This window comes from Motacilla alba, chromosome 26, assembly GCF_015832195.1.
Source record: "Motacilla alba alba isolate MOTALB_02 chromosome 26, Motacilla_alba_V1.0_pri, whole genome shotgun sequence".
In the NCBI taxonomy this organism is placed as follows: Eukaryota; Metazoa; Chordata; class Aves; order Passeriformes; family Motacillidae; genus Motacilla; species Motacilla alba.
Window position 1 is genome coordinate 2,935,143 of NC_052041.1, and position 19,156 is coordinate 2,954,298.

General features: G+C 55.3%; 2 protein-coding genes across 3 annotated transcripts in view; both read right to left on the minus strand.

Annotated features, from left to right (window-relative positions):
- The window catches only part of RASSF5 (Ras association domain family member 5), a 24,175-nt gene extending 11,330 nt beyond the window's left edge, over positions 1 to 12,845 (minus strand). Inside the window, exon 1 of the mRNA XM_038162290.1 lies at positions 12,841 to 12,845. The gene's annotated coding sequence lies outside the window, so the exon portion shown is untranslated. The remainder of the gene's footprint in view (positions 1 to 12,840) is intronic.
- IKBKE (inhibitor of nuclear factor kappa B kinase subunit epsilon) lies at positions 143 to 15,573 on the minus strand. Of its 2 annotated transcripts, none has more exons than XM_038162235.1 (19): positions 15,264 to 15,573; positions 14,411 to 14,551; positions 14,166 to 14,295; positions 12,554 to 12,735; positions 11,331 to 11,491; positions 10,714 to 10,824; positions 9,899 to 10,078; positions 9,387 to 9,589; positions 8,751 to 8,815; positions 8,571 to 8,662; positions 7,835 to 7,936; positions 6,625 to 6,694; positions 6,435 to 6,547; positions 6,161 to 6,237; positions 5,843 to 5,882; positions 4,703 to 4,804; positions 2,346 to 2,442; positions 1,615 to 1,712; positions 143 to 471 (listed from the first exon to the last, which is right to left on the minus strand). In XM_038162235.1, the coding sequence occupies exons 1-19, from the start codon at positions 15,348 to 15,350 to the stop codon at positions 396 to 398; spliced, it is 2,127 nt and encodes a 708-aa protein (XP_038018163.1). In that variant the 5' UTR covers positions 15,351 to 15,573; the 3' UTR covers positions 143 to 395. The 2 variants fall into 2 exon arrangements, with proteins under 2 accessions (XP_038018163.1, XP_038018162.1); XM_038162234.1 differs by having other exon boundaries at positions 408 to 539.
- Between the last annotated feature and the right edge of the window lie 3,583 nt (positions 15,574 to 19,156).

Sequence of the window (19,156 nt, forward strand, 5' to 3'; positions counted from 1 at the left end):
GAGGTTTTAAATTGGATATTAGGGAAAAAAAACAATCCTAGACCCTGGGTTTTGCAGAGATTTTCATCCAGAAAATGTGTATCCAGCTCCCCATGGCAGCGAGCAGCAGTCAGTGCTGGGCAGCACCGGGGAAAGGCTGGAAAGAGGGGGAAGAAATGATGGAGAACTTCTTGGCTAAAACTCCAAGAAAGAGAAGTTCAGCTGCTGCCAGCCCATGCTGCAAAGGTGGGGCAGGAAAAACCCCACGGGAGGCACCCAGCAGTGAGTGGGGCTGGGCTTGGTGTTTCCCAGGGAGCCCGCCCAGCCCCTCCAGCCCAGCCCTGCCGGGAGGAGCAGGGTGAGGAGCAGGGTGAGGAGCAGGGCCGCGCTGGGAGCAGCGCTCGGGGCGCCCTCACTCACCGCCCGATGATGCTGTTGTTGAGCTGCAGATCACAGGAAACCGACCTCATCTCCTCCAGCAGCTCCTGCATCCTGCAGGGACACAGCCAGCCCTGATTCCTGCATCCTGCAGGGGCAAATCCAGCCCCAATTCCTGCATCCTGCAGGGACACAGCCAGCCCTGATTCCTGCATCCTGCAGGGGCAGATCCAGCCCCAATTCCTGCATCCTGCAGGGGCAGATCCAGCCCCAATTCCTGCATCCTGCAGGGACACAGCCAGCACTAATTCCTGCATCCTGCAGGGGCAGATCCAGCCCCAATTCCTGCATCCTGCAGGGACACAGCCAGCCCTGATTCCTGCATCCTTTGGGGATAGATCCAGCCCTGATTCCTGCAGGGACACAGCCAGCCCTGACTCCTGCATCCTGCAGGGACACAGCCAGCCCTGATTCCTGCATCCTGCAGGGACACAGCCAGCCCTGATTCCTGCACTGCTCAGCCCCTGCTTCCCCTGGGAGCATCTCCTGCTGAAGGGCCGGGATGCCCCACGGGACACGGAGCAGGGTCACACCCAGCAGGGTCACGCCCAGCAGGGTCACGCCCAGCAGGGTCACACCCAGCAGGGTCACGCCCAGCAGGGTCACAGCTTTCCAGCCCTGCAGACACTGAACCCTCACCCCATTCCCAAGATGAGCAGCAGGAGGTTCTGTCCCCCCCGAGGAGCTGGGCTGTCCCCAGCCCCCTGTTCCCAAGCGTGGGAAATGCATTTGTAGAGAGTTCTTAGGGTCTGGTAGAAGCCCCACACAGTGTGAATCTGCATGCAGACTTCGAGATAAGAAACACTGATTTAGAAATGTTATGGAATCAGATAGATATTGCTGAGAGAGAAATGGAGCTAGAAGAAGGTTTCAAAAGATGGCCTTACAAATAAGACAAAATACTTTGGAGAAATAGAACTACGAAAGATGCATTACAGTGGGACCCACGAGGGGTAGTTTTAGATGATTGGTCTTAAGGCATTTGCAGCATGGTGTGACAAAAAGTTAATAAGCTAAGAAATGCTTATAGCGTTTTGTAATCAGGAAATAGCGGGCTTCTGATTGTGATGGTGTGAATTATAACACCCGTATTGTCTCACCCTTCAAATGAGACTGAAAATGCAATAAAAGGTTTTAACTCTCAGTTACCCCCTCTCTGAGTCAGAAAAAAGGTGTTATCCAACACCACGGACTCACCGCAGAGCCATCTCCTGGCAGGCCTGGCTCAGGGGGACAGGGGAAGGCACAGGAGGGGCCAAATTCCATTGCTCCACCTGGAGAAGCCTGTCCAGAGCCTGTGGAGATGGAGATGGAGTGTCCTGGCAGTGCCCACACCAGGGGCTGCCCGTGGGGCTGACCCGGGGCCAAACACTCAGCAGCACCCACAGAGAGCGCTGCCCCAGGACAAACAATTAAATAAATTACCCCAAGGACCAGCACACTGCCAGGGGCTGTGCCCCAGCTCAGCAGCTTGGCTGTGGCAGCTGGAGGTGAAGCAGCATTTTCCTCCTGCTGCAATTCCCATTTATTGGGCACAGACCCCCTGTGCCAGGCAATCCTTGGCACCAGCAGTGCCTTTGCCAAAGGTTTCCCCACTCCCTGCTCACACAGCAGGACAAAACAGCTTGGATCACCCACAAAAACCTGCAGCAAGGGGGTAAAAAACCCTGTGGGGCTGCCCTGATGAGCCCCGGGGCTGCTGGAGCCTGGGGAGCCCCGTGCCAGGCGACCCTTGACACCAGCAGTGCCTTTGCCAAAGGTTTCCCAACTCCCTGCTCACACAGCAGGACAAAACAGCTTGGATCACCCACAAAAAAACTGCAGCAAGGGGGTAGAAAACCCTGTGGGGCTGCCCTGATGAGCCCCGGGGCTGCTGGAGCCCGGGAGGGAGCAGGAGGAGCTGGGGAGCTGCAGCCCTGGACACGCACGCCCTGCAGGCAGTCCTGGCACTCCATCATCTCCACACTGCAGGCACTGATGCGGTTGCTGAGCCTCTTCAGGTGCTTCTTGATCTCACAAACTTTCCTGGAAAAAGAAAATGATGTCAAAACTCCCAGGCAACGCTTGGCGTCGCTAATTTTGTGTGTGTGTGTGTGTGTCTGTGCTTTCTGCAGAGCTGTCTGGATTCAGAATCCTAAAGGGAAGCAAATGAGTCAGGGCTTGCTGTGATTGCAGCTGCAGCAGCCACCGTTGGCCAGGTTATGCAAACAGCACTAACAGCTAATTAATCAGGGAAAGTTGATTGTAAATGAGGCAGCTCAGGCCTGTCACTTCACCCAGCACAGGTTGGGCCTCTTGTTCCTACACAAAAAAGGCTCTTCACACCCAGCAGGCACACCAGGAGTTGTATTAAAAAAAAAAAATTAAATGTTTGGGTTTAAAAAAAACAAAGGAAAGAGTATTTCAGGTGAATGATCCACCTCAAGTCCCCAGAAAAACAACCCCACAAACCCTGGCAGGAAACAAAACAGGACAATTAAAACTGAAGTAAGGAGAAATTAAAAATATCCAGCTGTGACTCATGGTGCTTTCTCCATAAGGAAAACAGGTACAAAAATACCCCAGGAAAACACAGAGAAGGATTTTTCCTCCCTGTCCTGCACTGCATGGGTTCTGTGGGGCTCCACATCCAGGGGGAAACCCCAATCCAAGAACTCCCAGAGAAACTGAGGGAGATTTCATTGCCGTGTGCGTTATTCCATTTGCTCTGTGAGTTATTCTGTTTGCTCCGTGCGTTATCCCATTTGCTCCGTGCGTTATTCCATTTGCCCTGTGTGTTATTCCATTTGCCCTGTGCGTTATTCCGTTTGCCCTGTGCGTTATCCTGTTTGCCCTGTGCGTTATTCCGTTTGCTCCGTGCGTTATTCCGTTTGCCCTGTGCGTTATTCCATTTGCCCTGTGCGTTATCCCGTTTGCTCCGTGCGTTATCCCGTTTGCTCCGTGCGTTATCCCATTTGCCCTGTGCTCCGTGCGTTATTCCATTTGCTCCGTGCGTTATTCCATTTACCCTGTGCGTTATCCTGTTTGCTCCGTGCGTTATTCCCTTTGCCCTGTGCATTATTCCGTTTGCTCTGTGTGTTATCCCGTTTGCCCTGTGCGTTATCCCGTTTGCTCCGTGTGTTATTCCATTTGCTCCGTGCGTTATCCCGTTTGCTCCGTGTGTTATTCCGTTTGCTCCGTGCGTTATCCCGTTTGCCCTGTGCATTATTCCGTTTGCCCTGTGCGTTATTCCGTTTGCTCCGTGCGTTATTCCCAAGCACCGTTTGGCAGAAGATCCTTCCCAGGGGGAAAATCTCCGTCTCAGTGGCGATTCTGTCCTGCTAAAATTACCTCTCCCCCAGGCCAGAGCTGCTTCAAATCCAGCTGCGAGTTTAGGGGCTTTGGGGGCTTTTTTAAATAGAAAAAAAATTTAAAATAATTTTTAAAAATTAAAAAAATTTAAATAGCCGGGCAGAACGAGGGGACGGAGCCAGCTGGGGTTTCCAGTGGGGTCACAGAGCTGGCGGGCGTTTGTCACCCCTGTGCAGCCCCTCAGCATGTCCCAAAGTCCCCGTTTCCATCTCCACACTCAGTACATGGCAGAGAGCTCTTGGAAGCCCTGATCCTTGCTGGAGGGCTATCAGATTTTATTATTATTACAATTATTATTATTATTATTATTATTATTATTATCATCATCATCATCATTATTATCATCATTATAATCATCATTATTATTATCATTATTATCACTATTATCATTATCATTAATAATATTATAGATAATAGATGCTATATATTTATATAATAAATAAAAAATCACTATAATTATTATTATCATTATTATCACTATTATCATTATTATTAATAATATTATAGATAAGATACTATATGCTATATATTTATATAATAAATAATAAATAATAAATAATAAATAAAATAAATTAATATATAAATAATTTGGGGGTACAAGCAAATTAATAATAATAATAAATAAGTTCTATAAATTTATATATTACATATTATAAATTTAATTTATATTAGAAATTTATATTATAAATTTATGTATTATATACTATAAAGTATATAAATTTATATGTAATATAATATAATAATATTATAATATAATATAATATATTATAATATAATATAATATATTATAATATTAAAATTAATGTAACAACTACACAACAACAACAACAACAAAATAACACAACAACAAAACAAAACAAAATTAAAAAAAAAAAAAATTCTGCTCTTTTCCACTCCAAAGTGGCCTGTCCCGAGTCCCCGGCGGGTCGGGTACCTCATCCTGGTGCTGTGCAGGGCCAGGGCCTCCTGGTACTGCTGGACGCAGTCGTTCTGGAAAATGGACAGAACCTTCCTGGCCAGGTTCCCCAAATTCAGCCTAAACCCGAGAGAAGAGAGAAAACCCCGTTATTGGACAAGGGACATCACAGGGGCCCAAAGCTGCCCCTGCACGGAGAAAGAGGGGCTGGAGGCTCAGCAAGGACAGGGAACAAACCCTGGCTGTGAGGGAGAGGGAGGGCTTGGGGGACACAAAAATACCAAATACAACGAGCATTTTGCTTTTGGAGGTTTTGGGGGATACAAAAATACCAAATACAAAGAGCATTTTGCTTTTGGAGGTTTTGGGGGATACAAATTTGATATAAGGAGCATTTCCTGAAATCCCCCTTTACATCTCCACACTCCATCCATAGCACAGAGCACTTGGAAGCCCTGGATGCTCAGAAATGAGTTACAGAGACGACAGAAGATCCCTGGAGAGGGACATTCTGGGGGATTCAGTCCCTGTCCCCACCCAGGGCACTGCTGAGAAGTCTCTGCCTTGGAACTGGAGGCAAAGGCTCAAGGTTGGACTGAGCAGTGAGACCAAGGGGTCTGGGGAACTTCACCCTCCCTGCTGCAGCTGAAGTGGGAATTGTGTTCCTTGCAGGCCGAAGTGGGAATTGTTTCTTGCAGGCCGAAGTGGGCATTGTGTTTCTTGCCTGTGCTGAATCCCCCTGGTTGGGGTGGAAACTGAAAGGAGGATTCCCAAAGGCACCAAACCCATCGGGCACTAGGGGAGGCAGGGCCGCTTCCTAAATCAGCATCTCAGTACAAAGAAGGGCTCGGAGCAAGCCCCGTGTGAGCAGCAGCCTGGAAGGAGTTTGTGCCCCCTCCAGCTCGGGATGTGGCCCCAGAGCAGCTCGCTGTCCCCACCTCTGCAGAGCTGCTCCGCAGCTTCATCTCTAAGAGTTCAGGGCTTGAAACCTTCCCCGGGAGAGCTCCTGCAAGGAGGAGCCCACAGGAGCCGCCTCCAGCTGCTTTCTGACAGCACCAGGGACAATTTTTAACCTTTCGGGACCCAGCCAGAAGCACCAAGCACCGGCCTGGCCCGAGCAAGGGGCAGGTCCTGGGGAGGGGACGGGGTGGGACTCACTTATCCAGCTTGTGGATTTGTTCCTCGTTGTAGCTCAGCCCTGGGGAGGAAAAACAAGGTTACCACACATTTGCTGCTGCCAGCCCAAGAAATGGGCAATTTCACAAGGCACGGAGCTGGCTGAAGGGGATTGTCCTGGCTCAGCCCCCGGGGCACTGCCAGGACACAGAAACAGAAGCTCTGCAAGGTCCCTTCCAGCCCAAACCCTTCTGTGGGTTCCATGAAGTCACTGCTGATCCCAGCAACCCAAATCGTCCATTTTCCCATGGGGACAGTGCAGGGACATTCCTGCCCGGTGTCCCCAGCCCCGGCACTCACTCAGACACGTCCTGGCCTTCTTGAACTGCTTGTGGATCATCTGCATCTTCTCCAGGCAGCACTCCATCTGCTGGATGCTGCGAAGAGGCAGGGAAGGGGGGTGAGGCTGGGCTGGAATCAGCCTTTTGGAGCCAGGTTATCCCTTTGGGGTGGAATGTGAACCTGCTGCCCGTGTCTGTGAGCAAGGACATCACCAGGGGCTGTGCCTGGCAAGGGAACTGCTCCATGCCCTGGGTGGGGACAGCCAGCTGGCACCAGGGGTTGCCCCACACACCTTTTGTCCTCGTGCACTTGCTGCCTGTCCTTCACCAGCTCGGCCAAAATCCCCTCCAGTGTCCCCTGGAAGTCGAAGATGCTGTGGGAGCACTGGGAGAGCTCCTCATCCACCTGCAGAGGAGGGGCAGAGGTTGGCACCAGCTGCTCTGAGAGCCGTGGGGGCTCCTGGGGCTGGGGATGCTCCTCACCCTCTGCAGCCTTGTCTTCACCACATCCACCCCAGCTGGGCCCCTGCTGCCTGCAGGAACGGCCTCGTACCTGGGGGAAGACAGAAAATGAATATTCCTAAAGGAGGAAACCCTCCAGAGAGTGCAGCTGTCCCTGGGGCACAGGAATCCACCTCTGCTGGGGTGCTGGGGGGCTGCAAAGTGATTTCCTTGGGCCGCAACCCAGATTTCAGAGCCACGAGATGCAAAGTGCTGATCTGGTAAAAACTCGCCCTGCTGCGTCCAGATTGTTCCAAAATGGTTGGTTTTACACCCTCTGGCCTCAGGCCAGCTGGGAGGGTGTGTGTGTGCCTGCAGCTGGCACGGGAGCGCCAGGCTGAGCGTGGCACGGGGGCTAAGTCAGCAGAAACGTTCCTGATGCAGAGCTGGAAGGGCTGGAAGAGCCAGAGCAGCCAGCTGCAGCTCTGCTGCTCTTGGCACTCCAGCCCTGAGGGCTGCACTCAATGGGAACCATGTGTCCCTATTTTTTTTTATTTTTTTTCAGATGAAATGGAAATTAAGAGACTTTGCTAAATGGCAAAGCATGAAAGAACAGCAACCCAGCAGCAAAGAATTTTCCACTACAACAACAACAACAACAAAAAAAAAGCAGCAGAAAAGCAAAATCTCCGTGGGTTGCTTGAGATAAAATGGGTTCAGCTTGGCCCAGGGCAGCTGGGGGGAAAGGGGGGTGTGGGGAAGGGGAAGGCTGAGGGCAGCCCAGGGTTTCTCCATAATTCAGTGGAGACTCTTGGAAGGGAATGGGATCTCTCCCCACGGCTGGTGGGATGCTGGATCCCTGGGAATGCATCCCAGCTCTCCAGGGTAGGTGATAGGGGCCGGACCCCCAAGGGGTCGTGGAGCTGGTGCCATCCTGCTCTTTATTTTATCCCAATTTTCTCAGTTTTCCTTTCCCTGGAGCTGGCAGCAGCCCTGGCTCCTTCCTGCTCCAGGGCTGCAACAGTCAGAACACCCCAGAGCAGGAGCCAGCCGGGACTGACTCTGGCCTCCAGTGAAATCATTAAAAACTGAAGCAAAGAGGGACAAACAGCCAGAGTGGCTCATTTCCCTGACAGCGAAAAAGCCTCCTACCTCCACAGTATCAGCTTATTCCTGGCATTTCCCTCATTCCTGATTATCCAGGCACCTTTGAGAGCCCCATATCTGACCAGGCACAGCCCAGCTCACTCACAGCACGTGTGTCTTCCCCTGGGTGAGCTGCAGGCAGGTGAGCACGGAGTGAGCCCCTCTCCTCTGCTCCAAAATCCTGCAGCACTCCGTCCTCAGGTTCCCACTGCCAAGAGAGAAAACAGCCCCTCCACGAAGCGCTCCCTGGAAGCACAGCCCCAGCCCGGGGTGGGCATGGAGCTGGTGGCTGCTCTCAGGCTGCTCTGAGACTGGGGGGGCTGGATGGACCTCAAACTGCGTGTGGCTGCTGCTTTTAGGGTCTCCCACCCTCTGTCCTGCCCCAAAAGGAGTGGGTCGGGCAGTGAAATTCATCATGGAATGGTTTGGGTTAGAAGGGACCTTAAAGCTTCAGTACCAAATCCCTGCCCTGGGGAGGGACATTTCCAATAGATGCACACGGTGATAATAATGATGTTAATGATAATGATGGTGATGATGATAATGATAAATAAATAAATAAATAAATAAATAAATAGAATAATTCTGCGTTTTTCCTCAGCCTCTCCTAAACTGAAAAAAGTGACCTAAAAGGAACAAAAGAGGACAGGAGCATCCTCCCAACACCAGCCCCATGGGGACACAGTGCCCCTCCTGCCCTCCAAGTCCCCCAGGAGCTCACCCCACCATCCCCACTGCTCTGCACTAGCAGGAAGAGGCTGGAATCCCCCAACCCACCGAAGCCCAGGGTCCTGGCAGGCTGTGTGCCCCCTGTGCCCTCCCAGCAGGGCTCTGTCACTCACATCACCCAGTGCAGGCCCCTGGCCAGCAGCTCCCGGCCCCTCCGCAGCGCCTGCCCCACGCGCAGGGTCTGGTGAGCGGCACCCACGGCACTCTGCAAGGCAAAGGGCGCTGCCAGGGCCTGCGCCAGGCACAGGGCACTGCCAGGGGCTGCCAGGGGCTGCCCTGGCACACACGCCCACCTTGGCTGCGCTGCAGTCGGCCACCACGTCCACCCTGGGCACGAACTTTGGGAATTCCAGCGCCGCTGCAAAGACAGGCAGGGTCGGGGTGTTTGTCACCAGCTGGTGGCTGTGGGCAGCTCCCACCCACCAAATAAAGCCTGTGGCCACTCAGGATTCCAGCCTCAGTGTTGGAGGCGCAGTGCAGCCCTCCAAGATATTTTGGGAGCATGGATGAAGGCGGGAATTCCCTGCAAAGCCCAGCGTGGCGCGTGGCCGTGGAGCAGCAGCACATGGCAGGGGAAAAGTGACCCTGAGATCCCCTAATCCTGCTCCAGGGCCCAGAACTAGGACTGGGAATTGGCACTGGGAACTGGCATCAGGACTGGGAATTGGCACTGGGAACCAGTACTCCTGCTGCTGGAACTGGGGTCACTGCTGGGAACGGGGACTGGCACAAGCTGGCAGTGGGAAAAGAGACCAGTCCGGAGAACTGGGAACTCCAGTGGGAACTGGGATCCAGGTCAAACACTGCCCAGGCCCCAGGAGCTGGGATCATGCAGGAAATGGGAAATCTCTCAGGAAAATGACTGGAACAAATCCCTCTTGCAGCAGCCACTCTCCTGCTGTGACGCATCTCCAGCCACCCACACTCACGGTCTCGGTACTGGACCCCCACCACGTCCTCAGGCTGCTCCGAGGTGCTCAGCAAAGTCAGGGGGCTGCTCTCCGTGGTTTTGCAGAAATGATGAGCTTGTAGATTGGGATCCAGCTCATACAGGTGTCCTTCAAAAAAATATTCTTGATGGTGAGGGGCTATATTTGTCTGTTTGAAGACGGCGTCTAAAAACTTGGTGGTACTGAAAGGGAGAAAAAGGGAAAGGAAGGGGATAAGCAATGAGGTGAGCACACAGATTTCCATCCCTTTAGCAGCCTGCTGCCCAAGATGTTGATATTTTCTCTTAGCAAAGTATCAGCCAAGGTCAGCAGAGTCCCCTGGACCTCTCTGTGTGCCCAGAGCTCTGTTAGTGCACTCCCAGCAAAGGCTGATTTGAGCCTGGTGTGTTTTTACCGGGTCTGGGAGCAGGGCAAAGGGCACGGTGGTGCCCCTGTTGAAGTGAGGGGACCTCACAGCTCCATCCCCAAATGTGTCTCTGGGCCAGCCTTACGTGTTGTAGGAGTGGATGTAGATGCGATGGGAGGATGCCTGCTGCAGGGAGAACACGTCCACCACCATCCTGTGCAAAATGTCGTTGGTTCCTGCAAAAAACTGGTCGAATCCCCAGCATTTCTCCTGATCCACCTCCAGGATATTCGCCAAGATGGGGATCAGCTGGTCCTTCAGCCCCCTGCAGCAGCAAGGGAAGAATTGTATGTGGGTTGCCCCCAGACGAAGGCAGGAGTGATGAACCTGACTCCGTGTTCTCAGCAGGCTGATTTATTATTTTATGATCTGTATTATATTAAAGAATGCCACACTGAACTCTGCTAAAGAACACAGAAAGGATACAGACAGAGGGCTAAAAGATAATAATGAAACTCGTGACTCTGTCCAGAGTCTGACACAGCTTGGCCCTGACTGGCCAAAGAGTGAAAACAACTCACAGAAACCAATGGAACAATCAGCTGTTATAAACAATGAACACTCTCCAAACACATTCCAAAGGAGCAAAACACGGGAGAAGCAAATCAGATAATTCTTGTTTTCCTTTTTCTCTGAGGCTCCCCAGCTTCCCAGGAGAAAGATCCCGGGCAAAAGGGATTTTTCCGGAAAATATGAATGCCACAGGGAAGAAGAGAGGTTTGCATGGGCTGGTGTAACCCTGAGCCACAAACACTGCCCTGCACCCCCTTTTCCTGTCTGGACAGCAGAGATCTGCTCTGAAAGCTGTCACACCTGAGGATGAAAAGCTTCTGTGCCTTGTTAACCCCTCATGTGCTGTCTGAGGACACGGGAGCTGCAGCCCCAGCGAGGGACACTCACGTGGAGAGGCGGCAGGTGATGGGCAGCTCGTAGCTCCACTCGATGTTCCCGTTCTCCTGCCTCTGGATGCCTGCAATGGCCCCTGGAGGCTTCTCCGTGGTGATTTTGTACCTGTGGGATGGGAATTGTTGCTGCTGACTTGAGCCAAGCGAGCTCTGCGTCCCTCAGGTGGAGGGAAAGGGCAGAGCGTGGATGTGCTGGGGAAAACGTGATTCCCTGGGGGAAAAGGAAGTGCCCAGAGGGAAAACACTGCAAGGAACAGTCAAAACCTTCCAAGTGAGCATTAACCCTGCCTCCCCTTCCAGCTGTTTAGCCAGGAGGTTGTGGGAATGCATTTTACAGAATCCTAGAATTCCCTGGGTTGGAAGGAACCCTAAAGATCCCCTGGTTCCACCCCCCTGCTATGGGCAGGGACGCCCCCCATGCTCAGTGCCCCACCCAAGCACCCCATGTGGAGGGAAAACGTGGCAAAGGGGACACGGATTCTTCCCCTCTCTGCACACACCCCACTCCCCACAGGCCCCTTGGCAGGGCTTTGGGGCCACGTGGGGTTAAACCCGAGTGAGCCACCCCCAGCACAGTCCCAGCTCCCCACCACAGCTGGGCACGGCACCCACATGATCTCCTTGTTCCTGCGGGGTCCCCCGAAGGGCACGAAGGGCAGGCTGCCGGTGGCAGCGTGGTAGAAGGTGACACCAATGCTCCAGAGGTCCACGGTGACACCAAAGGCCTTCTGCTGCGGCTTGCGCAGCACGGCTCGCTCGTACACGTCGGGGTGCTGGGGGGGAAGCACGGAGAAACGGGTCCTGACTGAAAAACCACCTGGAACACAGCTCTGGGTCCTGACTGAAAAAAATCATCACCTGGAACAGAGCTCTGGGTCCTCCCAAAAAAACATCACCTGGAACACAGCTCTGGGTCCTGACTGAAAAAAATCATCACCTGGAACAGAGCTCTGGGTCCTCCCAAAAAAACATCACCTGGAACACAGCTCTGGGTCCTGACCAAAAACCTCCAACAGAGCTCTGGGTCCTCCCAAAAATCATCACCTGGAACAGAGCTCTGGGTCCTGACCAAAAAATCATCACCTGGAACAGAGCTCTGAGTCCTCCCCAAAAACCTCTAACACAGCTCTGGGTCCTCCCAAAAATCATCACCTGGAACAGAGCTCTGAGTCCTGACCAAAAACCTCCAACAGAGCTCTGGGTCCTCCCAAAAATCATCACCTGGAACAGAGCTCTGGGTCCTGACCAAAAAATCATCACCTGGAACAGAGCTCTGAGTCCTCCCCAAAAACCTCTAACACAGCTCTGGGTCCTGACTGAAAAACACCACCTGGAACAGAGCTCTGGGTTCTCCCAAAAAATCATCACCTGGAACAGAGCTCTGGGTCCTCCCCAAAAACCTCCAACACAGCTCTGGGTCCTCCCAAAAATCATCACCTCTAACAGAGCTCTGGGTCCTCCCAAAAATCATCACCTCTAACAGAGCTCTGGGTCCTCCCAAAAATCATCACCTCTAACAGAGCTCTGGGTCATCCCAAAAACCTCTAACACAGCTCTGGGTCCTGACCAAAAAACATCACCTGGAACACAGCTCTGGTTCTTCCCAAAAAAAAATCACCTCTAAGAGAGCTCTGGGTCCTCCCCCACAAAAATTCACCTCTCACAGAGCTCTGGGTCCTCCCCAAAACCATCACCTGCAGCCCTGCCACAAAGCATTGAGCCCCTCCCCGTCCAAAACTGTGGATCAGGCTCTCCAGAGACTCGGCCGCAGAACTGAGGGACAGGGCCAGCCTCCCCCAGGACTGCAGGGCCACCAGGCCACATGCCCTACTCACGAGGTACTCCTCTGTCCCGTAGACAGACACAAACTTCTCATCGTCCTCCAGCTCTCGGGCGGCTCCGAAATCCGTCAGTTTGTAGATGCTCTGCCCGTCCTCCCCCACCAGCCTCATGATGTTGCCGGGTTTGATGTCCCTGTGCACCACGCCGTTCTCACGGAGGTGGTTCATCCCTGCCACTGGCACACGGGGGAGGCACAATTCGTGTGTGGGGCTGGGCCACTGGGCTCCAGGGGTGTCAGAGCCCAGGACATTGCTCTGGCTGCCCTGGAGGGGTCAGAAACCTTGGCAGGGAGTCAGAGACCCCTGTGCCTTCGACTTTAACCCATGAAAGAAACTACCAGCTCTGTGAGAGGATTTACAAGCCACAAGAGTTTGAGTAGAACGACAGTTGATTTGTCACAGGGGGAAAAAGTAGAATTTTGGGGTTTTAGAATGGGGGTTCAAGAGGCAAGATGGAGGAATCTGCCTTTCTCCTTCTCCTCCATCTTCTGCTGTGATGGTGACACTTTTGGATTGGTTCAGAGTAGAGACAGACTGTCTAACACAGGTGACAGGTGTTGCAATGTCACTGTAAATAAAGCACACGTGGTTCTCAGTATAAAAAGCTAACACCACCCCAAGGGCGGGCACTGTGCCTCAGCTCAACCTGCTGGACAGATCTCAGCAGGTCAGAAAGTATGAGATAAGAGAAAATAGACAACCTTGAGAAGCAGAGCTGAAGAATCTCGACTTCTTCGGTCGCGGGGCTGGGAAAAAGGACTTTCTAACATCTCAGGAGTCAGAACAAGCTCTGAATCCCATCACAGGGGGGCCAGTTTGAGTTGAAAAACTCAAACCAGAAAACAGCCAACCAGCTATCACCCAGCTCAGTTGGCTTTTCCCCTCTACTCACAAGTCATCCCACTCTTTTGCCTCAGAGATGGGTTCACTCAATAACAGCTGCTCATAAGTAGCTCGCTTGGGTTTTGGGATGGTGAACTTAAATTCATTTTGCTTGGTTTTTCTTGCTGGACCATGATGCAAAGGTACAAGGGTTGATCTTTTATAGCTTGGCTCATTCACTGTTATTTCCTCTTTCCCTTACGGTACGAGGTCTCTATCGCTCCAGTGGTGTCTTTTCTATCGCCTGTACTGGGACTAGTAAATGCTTTAGTTAGGTGTAGGAAGCAGCTTTGTTCTCCCAGGTCTTGTCAGTTGGGCTAGAGTCTGGCATCAAGATGATCTGATGCTGGCAGACATCTTCCAGGCGTGAGCTGAATGCTTTTGTTTAAGCTGCGCCTTGGTAGTCTCAGTGCACCTTCCAGTGCACTGGAATGGGAGCTGAGAAAAGGGCTGGAGAGGGGGGAAATCCCATGCTGGGTGCACTTAGCTGGGGATCAGCGTGACTGGGGGGATGGAGAGGATGAGGACACCGCCCCTTGCCACAGCATCTTCCCAGAGCAAGGAGAATCCCTCAACACTGAGCTCAACCCCATCCTGTTCAGGGCTGCAACTCCTGAGCCCTCAGTGCCCAGGGCTGGTGCCTGCAGGGTCCCCCAGCCCCCAGCTGGAGGGTCTCAGTCCCTGCTGGTGGCAGAGGCTGGTGGCCCCCGACCCCCACACTCACCCACACACTGCAGCACGATGAGGAACTCGGACTCGGCCAGGCCAAAGGCATTGGCTGGGTCTTCCAGCACGTTCAGCAGGCTGCCACTGGAGCAATATTCCATCACCAGCACCTTCTGCTTGCTGCTGCCCTGCAGGGGCACATGGGGACGGCTCAGCCAGCCCCGTGTCCCCCCAGCCAGGCAGGACCAGGTGCCCTCCCTCGGCTGGTGAGCCCCAGCGTTTCCCAGAGGGGTTCCCGCTCACCGTCTCCTCCACGGCAAATAATTTGACAATGTTTTTGTGGTTCAGCTTCCGCAGCATCTCGAACTCTCTCATCTGCACCTCCTGGGGCCGCAGGTAGCTGGCACTGTTAAACACCTTCACGGCAACCAGCTCCCCCGATTTCTGGGAAAAGAGCAAAAAGAGGGAATGGAAACGCGAGGTGATGCCATTCAGGCGCAGAGCAGCTCCGGGAGCTCTGTCCCGGCTCCCACAGCCCACTCGGGATGTAAATGATGAAATGATGCCTCTGCACCGCGTCTGCTCCGCTGCACAAACAAACCGCTGTTCTTCACCCCCCTGCCCTTCCTGTCCCTGCACCCACGTGCTGCGTGTCGCTGCTTTTATCCGGCCCCACAAAAGGTTCCCGTCTGCAGCCGAGGCTGGCAGCTCCCCGAGCCGCGGGGATGTTCCCAGCCCGCTCTCCGCAGTTTGCTCAATAAACTTCAAAGGCTGCTGAGGAGGAGAGCCCGCTCCAAGCCCGGCAAGTGTTTGCATGAAGTATGCAAATGGCCAGGGATGGGGTTTTCAAAACCTCTGGGCATTCCCCGGGAAACAGCAGCTCCTTCCCCCTGCGCCGCTCGGGAACGCGGCGAGCGGGAGCCGCCAAAAGGAGCCGCGAGCGCCCCAAAAGCCGCCCTGGAGCCGCAGAGCAGGGGAAGGAGCCCCGTGGAGAACGAAAATAAAACACAGAGCAGCGCCCGAGCTGCTCCACGGGCAAGGATCTCCCGGGAGGGCGAGCGGAGCGGAGCTCGGGCATCCCGCGGGGCGGCAGGGATGGGGGGCACCGGGGCTCGGGAGTTTTGGGGTTCCTGCCCCCCCAGTTGCCCCCGCTCACCTTGTTGCGAGCTTTGTAGACAGAGGCCGTGGCCCCCTGGCCCAGGAGGTCCTCGGTGCTCCACAGGTAGTTGGGGGTGCTCTGCATGTCCGCCGGGAAGCGCGGGGCTCAGCCCGGGCGGGTGAGAGTTATCCCACCGAGCTCCAGCCTGCGGGAATTCCCTGCGGGAATCGCGGCCGCTCCCCTGGGCAGCCCCGGGGCCGAGGCCGGGCATGGAGCGAGCCCAGCGCTGCCAGAGCCGCCCGGGCTGGCAGCAGGAGCCCGCAGATGCCGGAGCTCGGGAGCGGAGCAGCGCCGGGCCAGAGGCGCCTCCCCGCCCGGGAACTGAAACCCGCGGATTGCAAAACCCGCCCGGCGAGCGCGGCCTCGCTGCAGGAGGAAACGCCTCAGCTTCCTGCTCGGGAGAACGCTTCCCAGCCGGGCTCCATCCCCCGGCACCGGGACTGCCATCCCCGGGCTCCATCCCCCGGCACCGGGACTGCCATCCCCGGGCTCCATCCCCCGGCACCGGGACTGCCATCCCCGGGCTCCATCCCCCGGCACCGGGACTGCCATCCCCGGGCTCCATCCCCCGGCACCGGGACTGCCATCCCCCGGCACCGGGACTGCCATCCCCGGGCTCCATCCCCCGGATCACCCGGGCTGCCATCCCTGGGCTGCCATCCCTGGGCTCCATCCCCCGGCACCGGGACTGCCATCCCCCGGCACCGGGACTGCCATCCCCGGGCTCCATCCCCCGGATCACCCGGGCTGCCATCCCCGGGCTGCCATCCCTGGGCTGCCATCCCCCGGCACCGGGACTGCCATCCCCGGGCTCCATCCCCCGGCACCGGGACTGCCATCCCCGGGCTGCCATCCCTGGGCTGCCATCCCCGGGCACCCGGGCAGCCATCCCCGGGCACCCGGGCTGCCACCCCCGGAGCACTCGGTCATCTATCCCGGGGCACCCGGGCAGCCATCCCCGGGCTGCCGTCCCCCTGCACGGGGGCTGCCACCCCCGGGACCCGGGCAGCCATCCCCGGGCTGCCATCCCCCGGCACCTGGGCTGCTCCAGGACAGCTCCGGTGGCGGCTGAAGGTGCTGAGCTCCGGTGGCCATGGGCACTGCTGGGCGGGGATTTGGGAAGCAGAGCCGGATCAGGATCCGCGCTCAGGGTGGGTGTCCAGCCCTTGTTATCTGTGCCAGCACGGGGTCGGTGCTCGAGCTGTGGCACGGACACAGCATCGCCTGGCACGGCTGGCACTGTGGAGGCTCCCTGTCGGGGATGTGGGACAGGGTGGGATGCGGGATGTGGGATGCAGGTGACATACAGGGTGCAGAGCAGGATGTGGGATGCAGGACAGGGTGGGATGCAGGATGTGGGATGCAGGTGACATACAGGGTGCAGAGCAGGATGTGGGATGCAGGGTGGGATGCAGGACAGGATGGGATGCAGGATGTGGGATGCGGAATGTGGGATGCAGGACAGTGTGGGATGCAGGATGTGGGATGCAGGATGGGATGTAGGACAGGATGGGATGCGGGATGCAGAGCAGGATGTGGGATGCAGGGTGGAATATGTAATGTGGGCCAGGGTGGGATGCAGGATGTGGGGCTCAGGGTGGGATGCAGGGCAGGATGTGGGGCTCAGGGTGGGATGCAGGGCAGGATGTGGGGCTCAGGGTGGGATGCAGGGCAGGATGTGGGGCTCAGGGTGGGATGCAGGGCAGGATGTGGGGCTCAGGGCACTCTGCTGCCTGCACAGGGCACAGCAGGGCTGCTCCTGTCCCTGCTCACTCTGTTTTCACCGTGACCAGCTCAGACTCAGGGTCCCACTGTCAGGAATTATTCCAGGCTGGCGTGGATGTCCCTAAAGGCTCCATCCTCACCAATAAAGCCTCCAAAGGTCTGGGAGTTGATCAGCGTGTGCGGCATCAAACACTGGCATTGCTTCACCAGCCTGCACAAAAACCCCACCCCTAATTAATTCCTTAATTCCTGCTGAGCTTCATTTTCCCATCCACAGCCTCCAGAGAGCTGGCAGAGGGCACAGCCTGGCCCTGTCCCTGAGGCTGTCCAGGGGTGCCCGGGGCTGGGAAGGGGTGGCAGAGTCTCAGCAGCTGCGGTGACGTCGGTTTAACCACACGAAACCTGAAAGCACTTTGATTGAAGTCATTCTGCTGCAGCTAAGCTGACAGGAAGAGAAAGGGCCGGGGTGACTTCTTGAAATTGTGTCTGGTTGTATTTTCTGTGCATGTGAAACAGGAGCATCAGGCTGTCCCCATGCTGCTGGCCAAGCCCGTGGCTGGAGTGCAGGGAACTTGGCTCCAACACCTGCCTGCCTTCTTCCAGCCCCCTTATGCTTTCTTCTGCTATCCTTTTAACATTCCCAGCTCAGTTCCTCTCCCTGGTTGCCCCATCAGCAGGATTTCCCTCCCCAGTCCCATCTGCACCCCAGGACTGGATGTGCCCACAGGGGATAAACCCTGGTGTGGTGGGAGAGCGCATCAGGCTCAGGCTGGGAGAGACAAAAAACCCGGCCTTGAAAGCAATTTGTGACAAGAATGAACTGTTCCAGCTGGTGGCAGCAAAGCCCGAAGAATAAAGGACAAGCAGCGAGCTCTGTGTGCAGCAGGGACCTCGTCCTTGGGGTCAGCAAACCCGAGAATCCCACGAGCCCAGTGCTGTCCCCTCGGTGTCACTGTGGCACACCTGTGGCACGTCCGTGAGAGCTGAACCCTCCCAGCACTCACCACGGTGTTTCTTTGTTAAAAACCACCAAAAACTATTTATTTGTTAAAAACCACGGGGTTTGTGAGGGACCCACCGGTGGTCTGATGAGGGTTTAAGAGATAATCACAGCGTCTTCTGCTGAAAAATCCCTTGCTAGCTGTGCCACCCCATTGCTCTCTGACTCCTCTTTCATGTTTTGAAAGCAAAAAGCCACCAGCAGCGTGCCCAGCTGGCTCTGGGGTGGTGCCACAGAGGCTGCTGTGATTTTGGAATAAAACCATCCCGGATTTCCAGCTGATCCCTGCGGAGAAGATGTGGGACAGGGAGCACAGGGACGCTCACCCCAGGGACGGGGGGGACAAAATGCCTCAATCAGACATCAAACCTCACTGAAAGGAAGTGATTCCTTCGAATCTTAAGAAAAGGAAGTCACAATGAACAGCCCTGCCACGTTCCCCCTCCGGGCTCTGAAAAAGGCCTGTGGAAAAACGGAGACGGGGGAAAGCTGGTAATGATCAAATAATGATCCAATCCATAATCCCAATCCTAAATCCTCTTTCCTGAGCCAGCTGGGGGTCCATCCTCCACAGGAAAATGATGAAGATTAAGCAATTTTAAATCAGGTCACTGCCAGGGAAGTGCTTGCCCCGGGGAATGCTGCTGCGGAGGCTGCGTGCGAGCGCGGGCTGGGGGAACGGGGCTGCGATCAGGAACCAGAGGGGTCACAGAACAGTGGGGTGTGCTGGGAGACACCTTTCAACTCTTGTCATTCCACAGCAGGGGCTCCTTCCACTGTCCCAGGGTGCTCCAGCCTGGCCTGGGACCCTGCCAGGGATCCAGGGGCAGCCCCAGCTGCTCTGGGCACCCTGTGCCAGGGCCTGCCCATCCTCACAGGGAACAATTCCTGCCTAAAATCCCACCTGACCCTGCTCCCCTTCAGCTCCAGGCCATTGCCTTCTCCTTCACCACATCCTTGGTGTCCCCCTTCCCTCTGTGCCACCACGCTGCTCCTGTCCCGCTGCCAGAATGGCACCGGGCACTGCTGCCATCGAGTGTCCCCTCGCCCAGGATGGCACCAGGCACTGCTGCCATCGAGTGTCCCCGTGCCCAGGATGGCACCAGAAGCTCCTGCCATCAGTGTCCCCATGCCCAGGATGGCACAGGCACTCCTGCCATCAGTG

Coding starts and splice junctions, on each gene's coding strand:
- IKBKE (XM_038162234.1), bottom strand. CDS start 15,350: ATGCAGAGCACCCCCAACTACCTGTGGAGCACCGAGGACCTCCTGGGC. Junction 7,937..8,570: donor AGGGGCCTGCACTGGGTGAT/GTGAGTGACAGA, acceptor CTCTCTTGGCAG/TGGGAACCTGAGGACGGAGT. Junction 540..1,614: donor TGCCAGGAGATGGCTCTGCG/GTGAGTCCGTGG, acceptor GTGTCCCTGCAG/GATGCAGGAATTGGGGCTGG.